The 13,435-nt window shown below is 36.6% G+C and overlaps 1 protein-coding gene across 1 annotated transcript; it reads left to right on the top strand.

Moving 5' to 3' along the window:
* The first annotated feature begins 4,850 nt into the window (after nt 1-4,850).
* On the top strand, nt 4,851-11,200 carry LOC139628847 (putative ferric-chelate reductase 1). The gene is made up of 7 exons (XM_071490952.1): nt 4,851-5,004; nt 5,840-5,940; nt 6,956-7,162; nt 8,874-8,984; nt 9,210-9,348; nt 9,510-9,710; nt 10,586-11,200. Exons 2-7 carry the CDS (start codon nt 5,842-5,844, stop codon nt 10,636-10,638), a joined length of 810 nt encoding a protein of 269 aa, XP_071347053.1. The 5' UTR covers nt 4,851-5,004; nt 5,840-5,841; the 3' UTR covers nt 10,639-11,200.
* The last annotated feature ends 2,235 nt before the right edge of the window (nt 11,201-13,435 follow it).

The following is a 13,435-nucleotide window of genomic DNA, read 5'->3' as shown; positions in this document are numbered from 1 at the left end:
TGAAAAAGGTCAAATTATCCAATTGTTTAAAAAAAAAAAAGAAAGAAAAAAGAGATTAGAGAAAAATTAAAAAGCTTTATATGAATTTGTGAAACTGCAAATAGTTTTTTTTCTTTTTTTTTCTTTCCTTCCCAATTAATCATCTCACAACCCTTCAGATTTATCTTGTGACTCTTTGGAAACGCTGCTTCACATTATCCGACTCTCTCCTGTTTTTGTAACATCCACAGTTTGCTTTCACCTACATCTTGAGTTATTTTGTTGTATTGGTGAAACTTTTGACCTGAAACACCAGGAGTCATCCTTCGAGGAACATGAATATGTGTACTGAATTTCATGGCAATTCATTCAATAATTTCAGTCTAGACTGATATTTATTTTTTAATTATTATCTTGTATTCTCATGAAATTCAGTACTAAAATATAGTAATCCTTTTTAAATGGAGTGCTAAATAACAACGCAGACAAAATAACAGATGTCTAGTGCTGCGGCTACGGTTTCTCTAATGACCACTAGATGCTGCCTCAGAGAAAACTTGGACTGAATTGAAATGATCCCTGAGGACCCGAAAACTCCCAACTTCTTTCTAAAATACACAATAGATTCACAATTATATTTATATACATGAACTCAGTACATTTTTATTAACAAGACATTAGGGTCATAAAGGCTAATTTCACTTAATCTAATGTGGACTATATTAGAGAGAGATGTAAACACATTGTTTCATTACAAAGACATTTAGATTTGACTTTAGTCATCTTGGTCCACGTCAGCTCCGCCCTTTACACACATACTTTCCCTATATTTGGATTTTCTGGCTCCAGAGAGTGTTAAAGTCAATCATTTCGACACCTGTGATTGACGTCACTAAATTGATATTTTCCTTTACAGTCTGCAGGTTACTGAAGGTGTGAAAGGGAAATTCCCAGCAGCAGTTATATTAATTAGGTGACTGTGTTTTTCAAATGTCACTGTATATGAAACTAACTTAAATAATTCTAATCAACTATTAGTAATAATATGACAATGGGGTTTTATTTGGGTGACAGAGATGATTTTACAGAACTAACTAAGGTTACAGAACTCAGTCAGTGTAACTTCTCTCAAGTTCAGCCGGTTCAGCAGGTGTAGATTAAATCACTGGAACACACTTTTTAAAATACTACAATGGTTTGATATTAATGAAACACAGACAGCAACACCATGACAGTATCATTGTTCAGGAGAATCTAAAACTGTGAGAAGCTTCATTCACGATGAAGGACATTTACTTTCAAACAGGTTTCAGTAACAGTGATCCTTCATCAAACAGACAGATGGGTTGAGCAGGTTTCGTTCTCTCCCTGCTGATCTGCTCTCTCCGTAATCTTGTTTGTTCTGCAGGTTTGGACTGTGACCAAAATACACACCTTACCTGAACTGTGCTCAGTGTAGTGTGTGGCTGTTTGGTCATGGTTGAGAAAGAAAGACCAAAGACCAAGAAAGAGAAACTTGTAATTATAGTCTTAATAACTATTGAGCAGATTTCAATGAAATTTCGTATAAACATCTATAGTCCTCAGAGGATGAGTCTTAGAATCATTTCAGTGGTCTCCTGGCTTGGCACCAAAAAAAAACCAAGAAAACCCCACGAAGAGCAGCACTTGGTGACAGGGGGGAGGAAAAACTCCCTTTTAACAGGAAGAAACCTCAGACAGAACCAGGCTCAGGGTGGGTGGCCGTCTGCCTTGACCAGCTTTGGATCTGGGTAATTCCTCACATTTTCATCTAGCGCCATCATCAGGTCTCAGTCTTAAGTCCTTAATTTGTCCAGTCCTTTGGTCTAAATGACATTCCCATCAGCCTCAGCTTTGTTGTCAAGATGTGAACATTATACCTGCTAAACAAGTTAGCACGCTGACATTAGCAGTTACCTCAAATTACAGCCTCAGAGCAGCTATCATACCTAATGACACGTATTCTTGTTAAATCCAAACAGTTCAATAAGTCTAACACTTATCTAATAATTAATAACTTACACACACACACACAAAGAAATTCATTTAACATATGAATCATTTTGGTAGCATCTGCATGAGGACATGAAAATCAAAGATGTCTAAAAATATATTTCACCTTTACTAAATATGCAAATTTTTTAAACAAAACTACAGCAAACTGTGTCCATATATTGAAATATAACAGTGTAGATAGCATAAACATATTTCTGTTACAAATGAGAAAAAAACTGGTAAAATGTCAACATGAGTGTAATCATGACAGTAATCACACTTACAGCACAGAAACAATAGAGACACTGTTCTCTGAACAGACATTTTTTTCCTCATTGTCACAGTTTTAAGAGCAACCTTTCCTCATTCTTTGTGGTGCTAACTAATGTCTCATGTGGCTTCTGCGCGTGTTAGGGATCTGCAGGTGAAGATGAGATGATGGAAAATATGTCAATAGTGCCTCTTCTTTTTATTTCCTGTCCCCGAGCCTCTGTATGAACTAACTTTCATAATACACCTTGTTTGTCAGACTATAAAGAGGCACACATAAAAATAAATGCAACTTTGTGACTTTCAGTCTGTTGGGGGGCCTTTTACACATGTGGCATTTAGCCCAGAGACCAAGTGATTCATTGATTCATTGTAAAAATATTCAGCAGGTCAATCGATAATGAAAACAACCGCTTGCAGTTCATTCGCACTTCATCCTGTATTCACATCTAATGTTTACAAGTATTTGCCAGTTCTGAAAGAAGTATTTAGATCCTCGGGTAAAAGTAAAAGTAGTAATACCAGAATGGAAGTAAAAGCCCTACATTCAAATTGAACTGAAGGAAAAGTACAGAAGCTTTTATCAGTAAAATGAACTTTAAGTATGGTGATACTTAAGTAAACATTTGCTTAAGTACACAACATGAGTAAATTTACATGTTACCTCTGGTCTTTACAGAGGACACACGTTTAAGTTCTCCTGGAGAAGGTTATTCTAGCACTTATTCCACAGTTTTCACCTGGCGCAGGCACTTGATCCTAAGTCCTTTGTACTGTGTTCTATACACACTACACACTAGTTTACACTTAAACCCTCCTGTTATGCTCCGGGTCAAATTGACCTGTTTTAAAGTTTGAAGATCTAGGAAAAATAGTTAAAAGTATTTTTTCAGTATGAAACTTCTTCTGCTTGCCTTAATTAGTGTAATCAACATATAATATGAAAATGGTTCATCTCACATATTTGCAACCACCCCCTGCATGTTTATATCAAAATTTAAATGTTATGTTTCAATGTTATGTAAAACTATTGTGTTTCATATGTTGGTCTTTCAAAAGCAATAAAGTGGTGAAACATTTAAAAAAAAGTTTTAAAAAAAAGTGAATTATCCTAATTGAACCATTACCTGTTAGAGGTAAGGAACACCATTGCACTAAATATTGATAGAATAGTTAGTAATGGAGTTAGTAATTAAATATTCACAGTGCTTGTTAGGATTTTTTTGGTTTCGGACATCTTTTGGATAATTAAACATGCACTGGGTCAAATCGACCCGGGAACACCATTGCTGTTCCTGACAAATGAACATAACAGGAGGGTTAAACCCTTTTAGAAAAAAAAAAAAAATGATCACGTTCAAAAAGGTTCACTGAACAATAGGCCTCCTAAAGCACCAGTGTGCAAGATGAGGTTCCCTTAGAGATTTAGTTTCAGGAGGAAGTACAGACTGGTTCTCTCACGATGTTACCTTTAGGGTAATTATTGAGGGTGTCTATAGGTAAACTAATTCTCTTGTGACCTTTTTTCCCCTTTACAATAGGCACTATTAAGATAATGGAGGTTTCTGCCTGATGTCACAGAGTTTCTCCTGTTCTTTCAAAGAAATTTGATCAATTGTGCATAAAATGGAGACGAATTTGAAATGTAATTTACATAAGACACAAAGCTGAAAAGCCTCTGAAAGTGTATTTAGTCTCTAACCCTCTAAACTCTCTCCAAGGCTGAAGTGCATTTAAAAGTTTGCAGATTTATGTGCTGTTGTGTTAAACCCTGAGTGTGCGGCTTGTTCTCTGTTGTTATTTTACTGCAAACTACGGCAGCTGATATTCCTGTATCACAATTTAAGGAAACCCAATCCTACTAACTGGAAAGCAGAAAAATGTTACAAGAAAAAAACCTGACCTGGAATGTTACACTGCAGCATGTGTATCTGACATAATGACACCTAACAGTCTGGTTTCCGTCAGCACAGTGTCTGTAACAGGATATCATTAGCAGGTGACATGGGATTGTAAAATGCACTGTAATGATCCAGTCTGACGTAGAACAAATAAATCATCATAATATGTACGGTGCTGTTAGAGAGCATGACACAACAATACAATGAAAAACTAAATCTCCTTAGCTGAAAAGAGGAATTGTAAAACACTACATACAATAATTTGCATTCTTTGCTTCACGATTAATTCTGCATTTTTTTTTTAAACTTCATTGTAAATTCTGCTCTCCAAACTGAATTTATATTTACTTATTGAATCTGGGGCAACTGTTTACTGCATTGTATCTGCACTACAACTGTTATTCAGGTCTTTTTTTCATTTCAAGTTATAATAGTTGACAAATACTGTAAGTTAATAAACTCTTATAGATGCATTTGCTTATGGCTACATTATAATGTAGTTGTAACAATTTATTATTAATCTATTTATTTGTTGACAGAAGTGTTTTGTAAGGTGAACGAATCATGTTCAGTGAGCTAAAACCTTATTTCCTCTCAGCAATGACGTGGCTTGTTTCATAGAAACTGTTTAATCTTCGCACCTGCAGGGCAGAATTCCTCCCAAGCCACACCTTTTTCAAGATGCTGCAAAAAGCTCCCTCCTTCTGCAGCAGCTGCATCAGCACAGCACCTACCACTGAGGATTTAAATCGTTCCCACAGGGATCAAAGCTCAGACTCAGCAGGAACAACTGAACAGTAACTTTCTTTCAGCTCAACATTTGACTTTTACATCTTAGGTAAGTCTCTCAAAACTTGATCAAACCATATAATTACCTTTGAATTATACCTTTGTTTTCAATTATTGTCATTATATATTCTCATCATTTTATATGGTTTAATTAGGTTAATTTTAAGAATTCAGGTAATAGTAACTAGATTACTTAAGAAGTGGAGAGTGAGCAGCATTTACTTTTGTACTGTAGAAACTATGATGATTTATGATTATGAGAGTTAGTTTCCATGAAATGGCTCAGTCAAACCCTGGAATATATTGTTGTGTTCAGGTGATCAAAAATGAAAATGATTCTTTTAATTTTGTAATGATTAAGTTTCTTAACCTCAAATGCCTGGAAAAAGAAGGCAAAATTGTCCATTTAGTTCTACTACATACTATAATACTATTGTTGGATGGTTGTAGATTTTATCCATGATTATTGAGTCACACAGTGAAAGTCTGGAGATCTGACTGTTGTTTGAGTTGGTTGGTTTTCTTTCTTTCTTTGACTTTATTATTTTCTATAACAATGAAAATTCTACTCTAAACTCTACTTAGATTCTGTTTTTTGTACAACTATGTATGTCCTTGAACTTTGCTATAATTGTGCTTGAATGAATGATTCATACAAATATTTCTTCAAAAATGTTGACAGAGATTACTTGTTTAAAAAAAAAAACATTAAATCCAGAAATAATGAAAAAGTTGTTTTCACAGATGCGAACATGCTAAAAAATATTAATGAGTCTGTGAGTTTTTAAGAACTGTATTGTGGGATAGAAGGTTCAAAAATGAGATCTCATTTATCTCATTTTTAATATTTTTCCTTTCCTTTATTTTTTGTGTCTGCCTGGTAGGAATGGAACGAGGAATGATCCTGTTGGTTGCCGCACTGACGGTTTTTGTGGCATCAGGTGTCCAGGGAACGGCTCATTTGTCATTTGCCAATAATACAATGGTTGGTTTAGCACTTTAAACACATAACTATAACAATTGCTTAATGACCCCTTTCACAGTTATCAGATTAAATTAGTTTTAGGTAAAACGGGAAAATAAAATTACAAACTGCCTCTTAAAATAGTGTTGAGAGTAAAAAAAATTTAGTTTAAGCTTTAATAGTATCAGCTTGATTCAGTACTTTTTCTCTTTCTATTTCAAAGATTCATAGAGATTTCCAGATACACACTTTCAAGTCACAACTGAACAATACAAGGGTGGATGTTGGGGTCTATAAAGCTGTTAACCATGATGATTTTTAGTTTATATTATGTTTACATGTTTATCTGTAGAGTGAAGTAGAGTGGACATCTGCCCACTTTTATTGAGACAGGTTAGTTAGTTTGTTGTGTTTCACATGTTCCGGGTCCTTGTCCAAGAAGCAGCTCAGTTTATATGAATAACTTAAATAACAACTGCAAAGTAAAAAAAAATGTAGAACATCTCTTTTTCATGGTGCAGATGACTCCAGTGAGTAACAGAGGTTGTGATATCTCGAGTTTTAGTCCCGAGTATGAGTCGAGCTCCAAAAAAGGCTGGATTCTACACTTCCCATAATGCACCTCAGTAGTGTATTTCTTTATCAGGGTTATTTTCTCAGACTTTAGACAGTTTCACCAGAGCCACAGAGGACATTATGAAATTAATCTGTAAAAATGGTGTGTGCCCCTTTAACTCAGCCACCTCCAGTTCTACTTGTATCTGCATATTTACACATCAAAATAAACATAAAAATGTAAAGTCAGCTCGAAGTACTGACTCATCTTAATGTCCCGTCACTACTCTAGTGGACAAAAATGGTACAGAAAATAACAGGTTTTAGCCTTAAAGCCAAATCACTCCATTGGAAACTTTTTTTTTTTTTAATCACAGAAGGGTTTTTGTTGTCCAACAGGAGAACATACTTTAGCTCAGTTGGAGTAATTACAATTACTGAAGCTGTTAAATTTCTGCTTTTTGTATTGTGTGTCTACCAGGTGAACATCACTCGGGGTGGTTGTGGAACCAGTAAACTGTGTGTGGAGACACCAGATGACTGTGACCCCACGGGAAACAACACCTGTCTGTTTGGGTCTGTGATTGCCAGCACCCCAATGGCTCCCAATGGCACCACCCTGTCCATCCAACTCAGAGGAATCTCAACGGGTTTTGTAGCTCTGGGACTTACTGCGAATGCATCTGAGGTAAAACACACAAAACTAGTATTACGTTGATTTTGCATTCAGTTCAGTCAGTCTATGATTAAGATTATTACTATCCTCCAAGATGAATTAATATTTGTAGCCAGGCCTCATAAAAACAAGGAACATAAACACAATAAAAACCCAATCTAGTCTTTCAGAGGAACTTGAGGCCAGGCCAAACCATCTCCTCTCACCAACAGTATAGATTCACCAAGACCAAATATCATTCTGTATCTGGGCATGTGTTGTACATGTGTTGTACAGTCAAAAATCTCTGCCAGGATGTTGTGCCCAAACTATCAACCTGTGATAAAATACATAAGACAAGTTTTATTATACTTAATGACACACGCCTTGCAAGCATTGTACCAGGTTAATGATCAGTGTATCCACCCAGCATCCATTATGTTATGTAACACTCTGTAAAAACACCCTTAACAACATTCCCAGCAAAGGCAAATTGATTTGCTCTTTTTTAAATGCTCACTTAATAGTGACTCATGGCCACCTGAATACAAACATCTGGGAAATATGACACGGCCGTGAGACATTTGTTTTTTAAGAGTTGATAAGGACTGCCAGCATTTAACAATGCATTTAACTATCCAAATAGCTGGCAAACCAGACAAAATGAGGCTCATAGCTGACTTCGAGGATAAAAGCTTACAGCCTTGAAGCTAACTAGTTAACTATGCTAGCAGCTAGCTAGATATTTTAGAAGCATTTGATGTTCAGTGAATTTAATGTAATGTGAAATGAAGCCTAATGCTTTGACCAAGTGAAAACAATACAACTTCTGCAACTGTCCAAAGAGTCAGCAAGGCTAAAAAAAAAAAAGCTAGTACTGAAAACCATCAGCCCAATTTTGTGCTAAATAGCTGACCTTTTTTGTAGTCGGAAGTTTGAGAGTTTAAAATTACATTTAGGTACTTTTAAACTTAAAGTTCTTGTTTACAGCTTTGACACTCACTTCGTAAACCAATAATTATCACACTAACGTTCAGCATACTACGGTAGCCGCTAGCCTCTGATGCTCAATGCTAAACACAAAATAAAGTTAATTTAACTAAAATGAAATGAAAATATTTTAAGACCTGATTAATTTTCCAGGGTGATTCATTTTAGGACTAATGATGTGCTTATTTTAGTTCCAGCTGTATGTGACTGCACATTAAAGGCTACCTGGATTTTTTTTTTTTTTTTTTTTCAAGGCCTTCTTTTTTAAATTGACCACAATAACAAAAACACAACACATATATTAAACGTTCATCTAACTTTTTATTGAACTAGCAATCTGTGTAAATTGACATAATTTTGTGCTTAATGTTCTTTAGAGCTTTCTCAGACAACTTTACAGTTACACTCACAGACAATGTATCAAACCAAAATATCTTGGCCCATATTCTAAAAAAAGTTGGGCAATGCAAAAGCATTTGCAGAACTATGTGAGACCTTTTCATGAACAAACACAAGGAGTTCCTGCAAACAGGGAAGCAGTTAAAAAAAACATGCACAGTGGCGCCATAATCATTACTCATACAGGTAAACATAGAAAAAGAAGAACTGGAACTGAACAATTGTCTGGACTATTTCATCACATTATTGGCTTATTTCCAGCCTTAACAAAGACACTTGTTGACAGTGGACCTTCCCATTTGTTTTTTAACTAAAAGGGGGAAAAAATCTCATTTTCACCACTTTTTTCCCTCAGGGTACCTCCATGGTTTTCATCTGTGCTCAGAACATCTCAACCAATGGGACGTTCTTCTTCCGCACAATGCAGAGAAACAACACAAATGGAGTGCTCAGTCCAACAGAGACGGTAAGGTCTTAACTGTATGCAAATTCTAATTGAACAGAGGTGTCTTTAATTTAATTTGTTATGCCAAACCTGTGCTTTTGTGGATACTTTCCTAATACTGTTTTCTGTCGGTATGATTTCTACTCACTTTTTCCCACCAAAATAATTTCCCAAAAGTGTCCAGTCAAACTTGAGCTGCATCTTATTTCAGCTTACTTTATCTTTACTCTCACCTCGCCTTTTCAGAGGGTGAGAGAAATCCGCGGCTTGGTGCAAGATAATGTGATCCGCTGTGAGTTTGAAGTTCCTAATGTGAATGCCTCCAACACCAGGAGCAGCCACGCAACCACCTTCTCCATCCTCCTGGGGGATGGTACATTTGAAAGTAAGTGGACACACACTCCTGGGATCTTAAAAAAAAAAAAATCCTATATTTGAATTTACACAGCATTTGTTGTTGATCCCCCAACCCAGCCAATAAAACCGTGACTGGTTTTGAAATGCCTTAACTACCAAGTGTTTCTTAATCCTGGTTGTATTCTTCAGATGGTATCGCCAACTTCACTGTCCGCCTTGACAGCGGCCCTCTGAATGTCGCCAACCCGGCCGCCAATGTAAACAATAACACCACAGCAGCACCAACCACAGTGGCACCAACCACAGCGGCATCAACCACAGCGGCACCAACCACAGCAATGATGAACTCAACTACGACATCAGGAGCCAGTGGTGTTCTTCACCCTCATGGTAACCAACACACTAACATTTTATATTTACACTTAGAACAACAGATGCTCTATTCAGGAGGGTCCTGACTGCAGTGTCTCCACATCCTGATGGACTTACCTCCAGTATAACATTACATTTACTACACCAAGTGTATGCAATTTGACTGATAGGAAAAAAGTTAAAATCAGATTAATCAATTTGATTAAAGCAATTGCATAGTTCATAGTAACCAAACCTCGACAACAACCTCAGCTTTACCTAAACTGTTTGATATCTGATTTCATGTCCAGAGGGATTTGTGAAAGCATTATTAGGGATATAAATAAGAGATAATGGTAATGCTGTATATAAAGGTTCCTGGATTTTCCAATTTAAATCCTGGCAACTTTCCTCATAGTTTCCTAATAATTAGCTGGTATTTAGCTGTTGATTACCATTACAATCCCAAGAATGGACTGTGCAATTTGGTATGAATTGTAATGGAAATGGGGAAAGTAATCCTTGCTACAGTTGTTAACAACGTGCTTGGTATATTTGTCAATAGCCATTGGAATTTCCTGGAAAAAAATAGCATCATCACAACTGCCATAACTGTGTTGGAAATTCATTAGTTTTGTGTTTCAAAGTGATGATTAACAAATAAAACACACTCCATTCTTTAAAATTTTTACTTCAAAGTTATACTGCGAAACATATTACCACCTAATTTCCACAGACTGGATCTGTGAAATAAAATGATTCAATGTGGCATATTTTATATCTAATTAATAATTTATTTGTGAGTCTTCCTAGGAAACTCATTGATATTGACATATTCACTTTTCAAGAAAATATGTGATCATTTCTGTTTCTGAACATTTCTGATAAATGTCTCTCATCTCTCTCCCTGCCAGCCTTGCTTCTCCTGCTGAGTGTCCTCACACTATCCGTCAAACTGAGACCCTGAGAGTCCGGAGGAAAGTTGTGGCCTGTTTGATACGATGAAGACAAGTGCGCTGGATTTATGCACACAACACTGAGTGTCAACAAATTGCTAACAAACTTTGTGAAATAAACTTTGTAAAAATTGTGTTCTGAGTGCTAAGTAGTCATGCAATAATGTAGTAATGACTACTGAGTACTCACGGGTCTGACAGTCAACATGTTGTCGGACGTCAACATGCTTGTCTTGCTGCTCTTTGTGCTCTCTCTGTTCTCTCTGGCCTGGTCAGCCTTACTTTGGAACAGGTCTAACCGTCCTCAGGTCTATCCAGATCAGGTCTGGCTGTTCTCAGGTCCCCCCTCGGATCAGCTCGCTATGTCTTGAAGATTGTATGGCCCATTTTGGGTCCAAAATTGTTATACACAGAAGAAGATGGTGTTAACAAACTATGTATAAATTATGTTATGTTATAGTTATAGATATGAATCTTTTGCACTATATTTGTACTTGTATTTGTACTATGACTTGTTGAAGGGACAAAGGAAACACACAACCCTAAAATAATAATAAAGCTTAAACTAAATTACTCCTGGTTATGGCATCTCATCATTAATTTAATTATTGGCACACAATGGCGCACATCACTATTACAAGGTAATTCAGTGACACGCTTGTAATGTGCTTTTCCTATCAGGACCGACTGTCATAAGACAACAAGCAAGGAATGACTTCACTCCTACAGACAGAAATCATTTACAGAATGAGAAATAACTGAGAGAATAGTAAGTTGTAGCCCAACAATATCAACAATAATATTAATAATAATAATAACACAACTAAAATAAACAAGCCTGATTATCTAAACAACGTAGCTGAAATGTTGGTAAGAATCACTAATTACAGAGGAAAACTGAATATTAGAGTTGTAGTCTTAACATTTGCTCTGTTTTCTCTCCAGATAAATTTGACTAGCCTGGGGGGCTTGTTTAAAACCTGTAGGGTTGGTTTTACTGCTCAAGCTCGTTGCCCCATTGGAACATTTTGATAAGGTTTACGCCTAACGAGATCTCATTAATTAATTTGGTGATTGCAGTGTTAAAATCACTGTAAGAAAATGTGTCTAATGCTACAAAATCAAATTGCAATTTCTAATAAACTGTAGTTTTCTTTTAAGGAACACAACAACTTGTTTTGCTGCTGTGGGTCTTTGGTCTGTGTCGATACATCTAATACCTGAGTGGATCCAAGCCCTCAAGCATATAGACACATTATTTTAATTTCTATGAATTTACATTCATTATTACCAGCTGCAACTGCCGGGCTAGTGTTTTCACCTTGTGAGTCTGTGTGTGTGTGTGTGTGTGTGAGATCATGGAAAAATGTGGTCCTGGAGATGCCCGCTGTAGCAGGAACTACGGCAGAAGTGGTTTTGAGTGCTTTGGCAGCGGTGTGTGTGTTTGAGGACAGATTTTATCGTTGCGACACAATGTCACAATCAGCAAGATACAATCACAAAACTTCAGCTTGTCACTGACATATAAATGAAAGTCCCGTTCGAAGATAGGTGAGGTCCAGTCACTGATTACTTCTACACAGAGGAAGAAAAGTGAACGTAGTAATGACTACTGAGTACTCACGGGTTAGAAAGTCAACATGCTTATGGGCATCACAGCTGCCGTGACCCCATCACAAGATGTCACACTAGTAATTCTTGTCTTGATGCTCTTTGTGCTCTCTCTGCTCTCTCTGGTCAGCCTTACTTTGGACAAAGGTCTAACCATCCTCAGGTCTATCCAGATCAGGTCTGGCTGTTCTCAGGTCCCCCCTCGGATCAGCTCACTGTGTCTTGAAAATTGTATGGTCCATTTTGTGTCCAAAATTGTTATGCGCAGAAGAAGATGGTGTTAACAAACTACATATAAATTATGTTTTATATAACTTTTGCACTATATTTGTACTTGAGATGTACATGGAGCTTTAGCTGCAGCTCAAAATGAATGAAATTCAAATGACATTTTAAAACTCTTATTGTGGTTTCAATTATCATTTCATTTTTTCCAGAGAAAAAAAAAAATGTATTGTTGATCCTCTTTAATACAAACTTTATCACACACAGTGTCTGCAAACACAGATCTAAGGACTTGGGTCTAGCAAGTTTGGGCTGTTTTTCCAGAGCATCTTGGCATTGAAGCACAACTGAGGTACAAGTTGTACATTAACGTACCGAGACTTGTTGAAGGGACACGTTTAATAGTTATCCAACCCTAATGCTGAAACTAAATTACTCCTGGTTATGGCATCCCATCTTAATTACTGGCACACAATGGCGCACATAACTATCACAAGGTCATCCAATGGCACACTTGTAATGTGCTTGTCCTATCAGGACTGTTGGTCTGCGAGTCATGGTTACGTAAGGCAGAGTGTAAACTATGATGTTTACAACAGACAGTTTGTGTGGTAGTCTTAACATTTGCCTTTGTTTTCTCTCCAAATACATTTGACTAACCTGGGGGGCTTGTTTAAAACCTGTAGGGTTGTTTAAGTGCTTGAACTTTTACTTTTTCCCCATTGGAACATTTTGACAATTGCACCTAATGAGATCTCATTAATTACTTTGGTGATTACAATGTTAAAGTGCTACAAAATCAAATTGCAAGTTGTAATAAACTAGTTTTGCTTACAGGAGCACGACCTCTTGTTTTACTAGTGTGGGTTTTTGGTTTGTGTCAACATGTCCAATATCTGAGTGACGAGTATCTATCAGATAAGGTGTATTTTGAGGTGAGAGGAGGAATGTGAACTGAACTTCACAGCTCAC

This window comes from Trachinotus anak, unplaced genomic scaffold (assembly GCF_046630095.1).
Source record: "Trachinotus anak isolate AG129_WGS33_773 ecotype Australia unplaced genomic scaffold, CSIRO_AGI_Tana_v1 ptg000012l, whole genome shotgun sequence".
Taxonomy (NCBI): Eukaryota; Metazoa; Chordata; class Actinopteri; order Carangiformes; family Carangidae; genus Trachinotus; species Trachinotus anak.
This window is presented reverse-complemented; position numbering and strand designations above follow the sequence as displayed.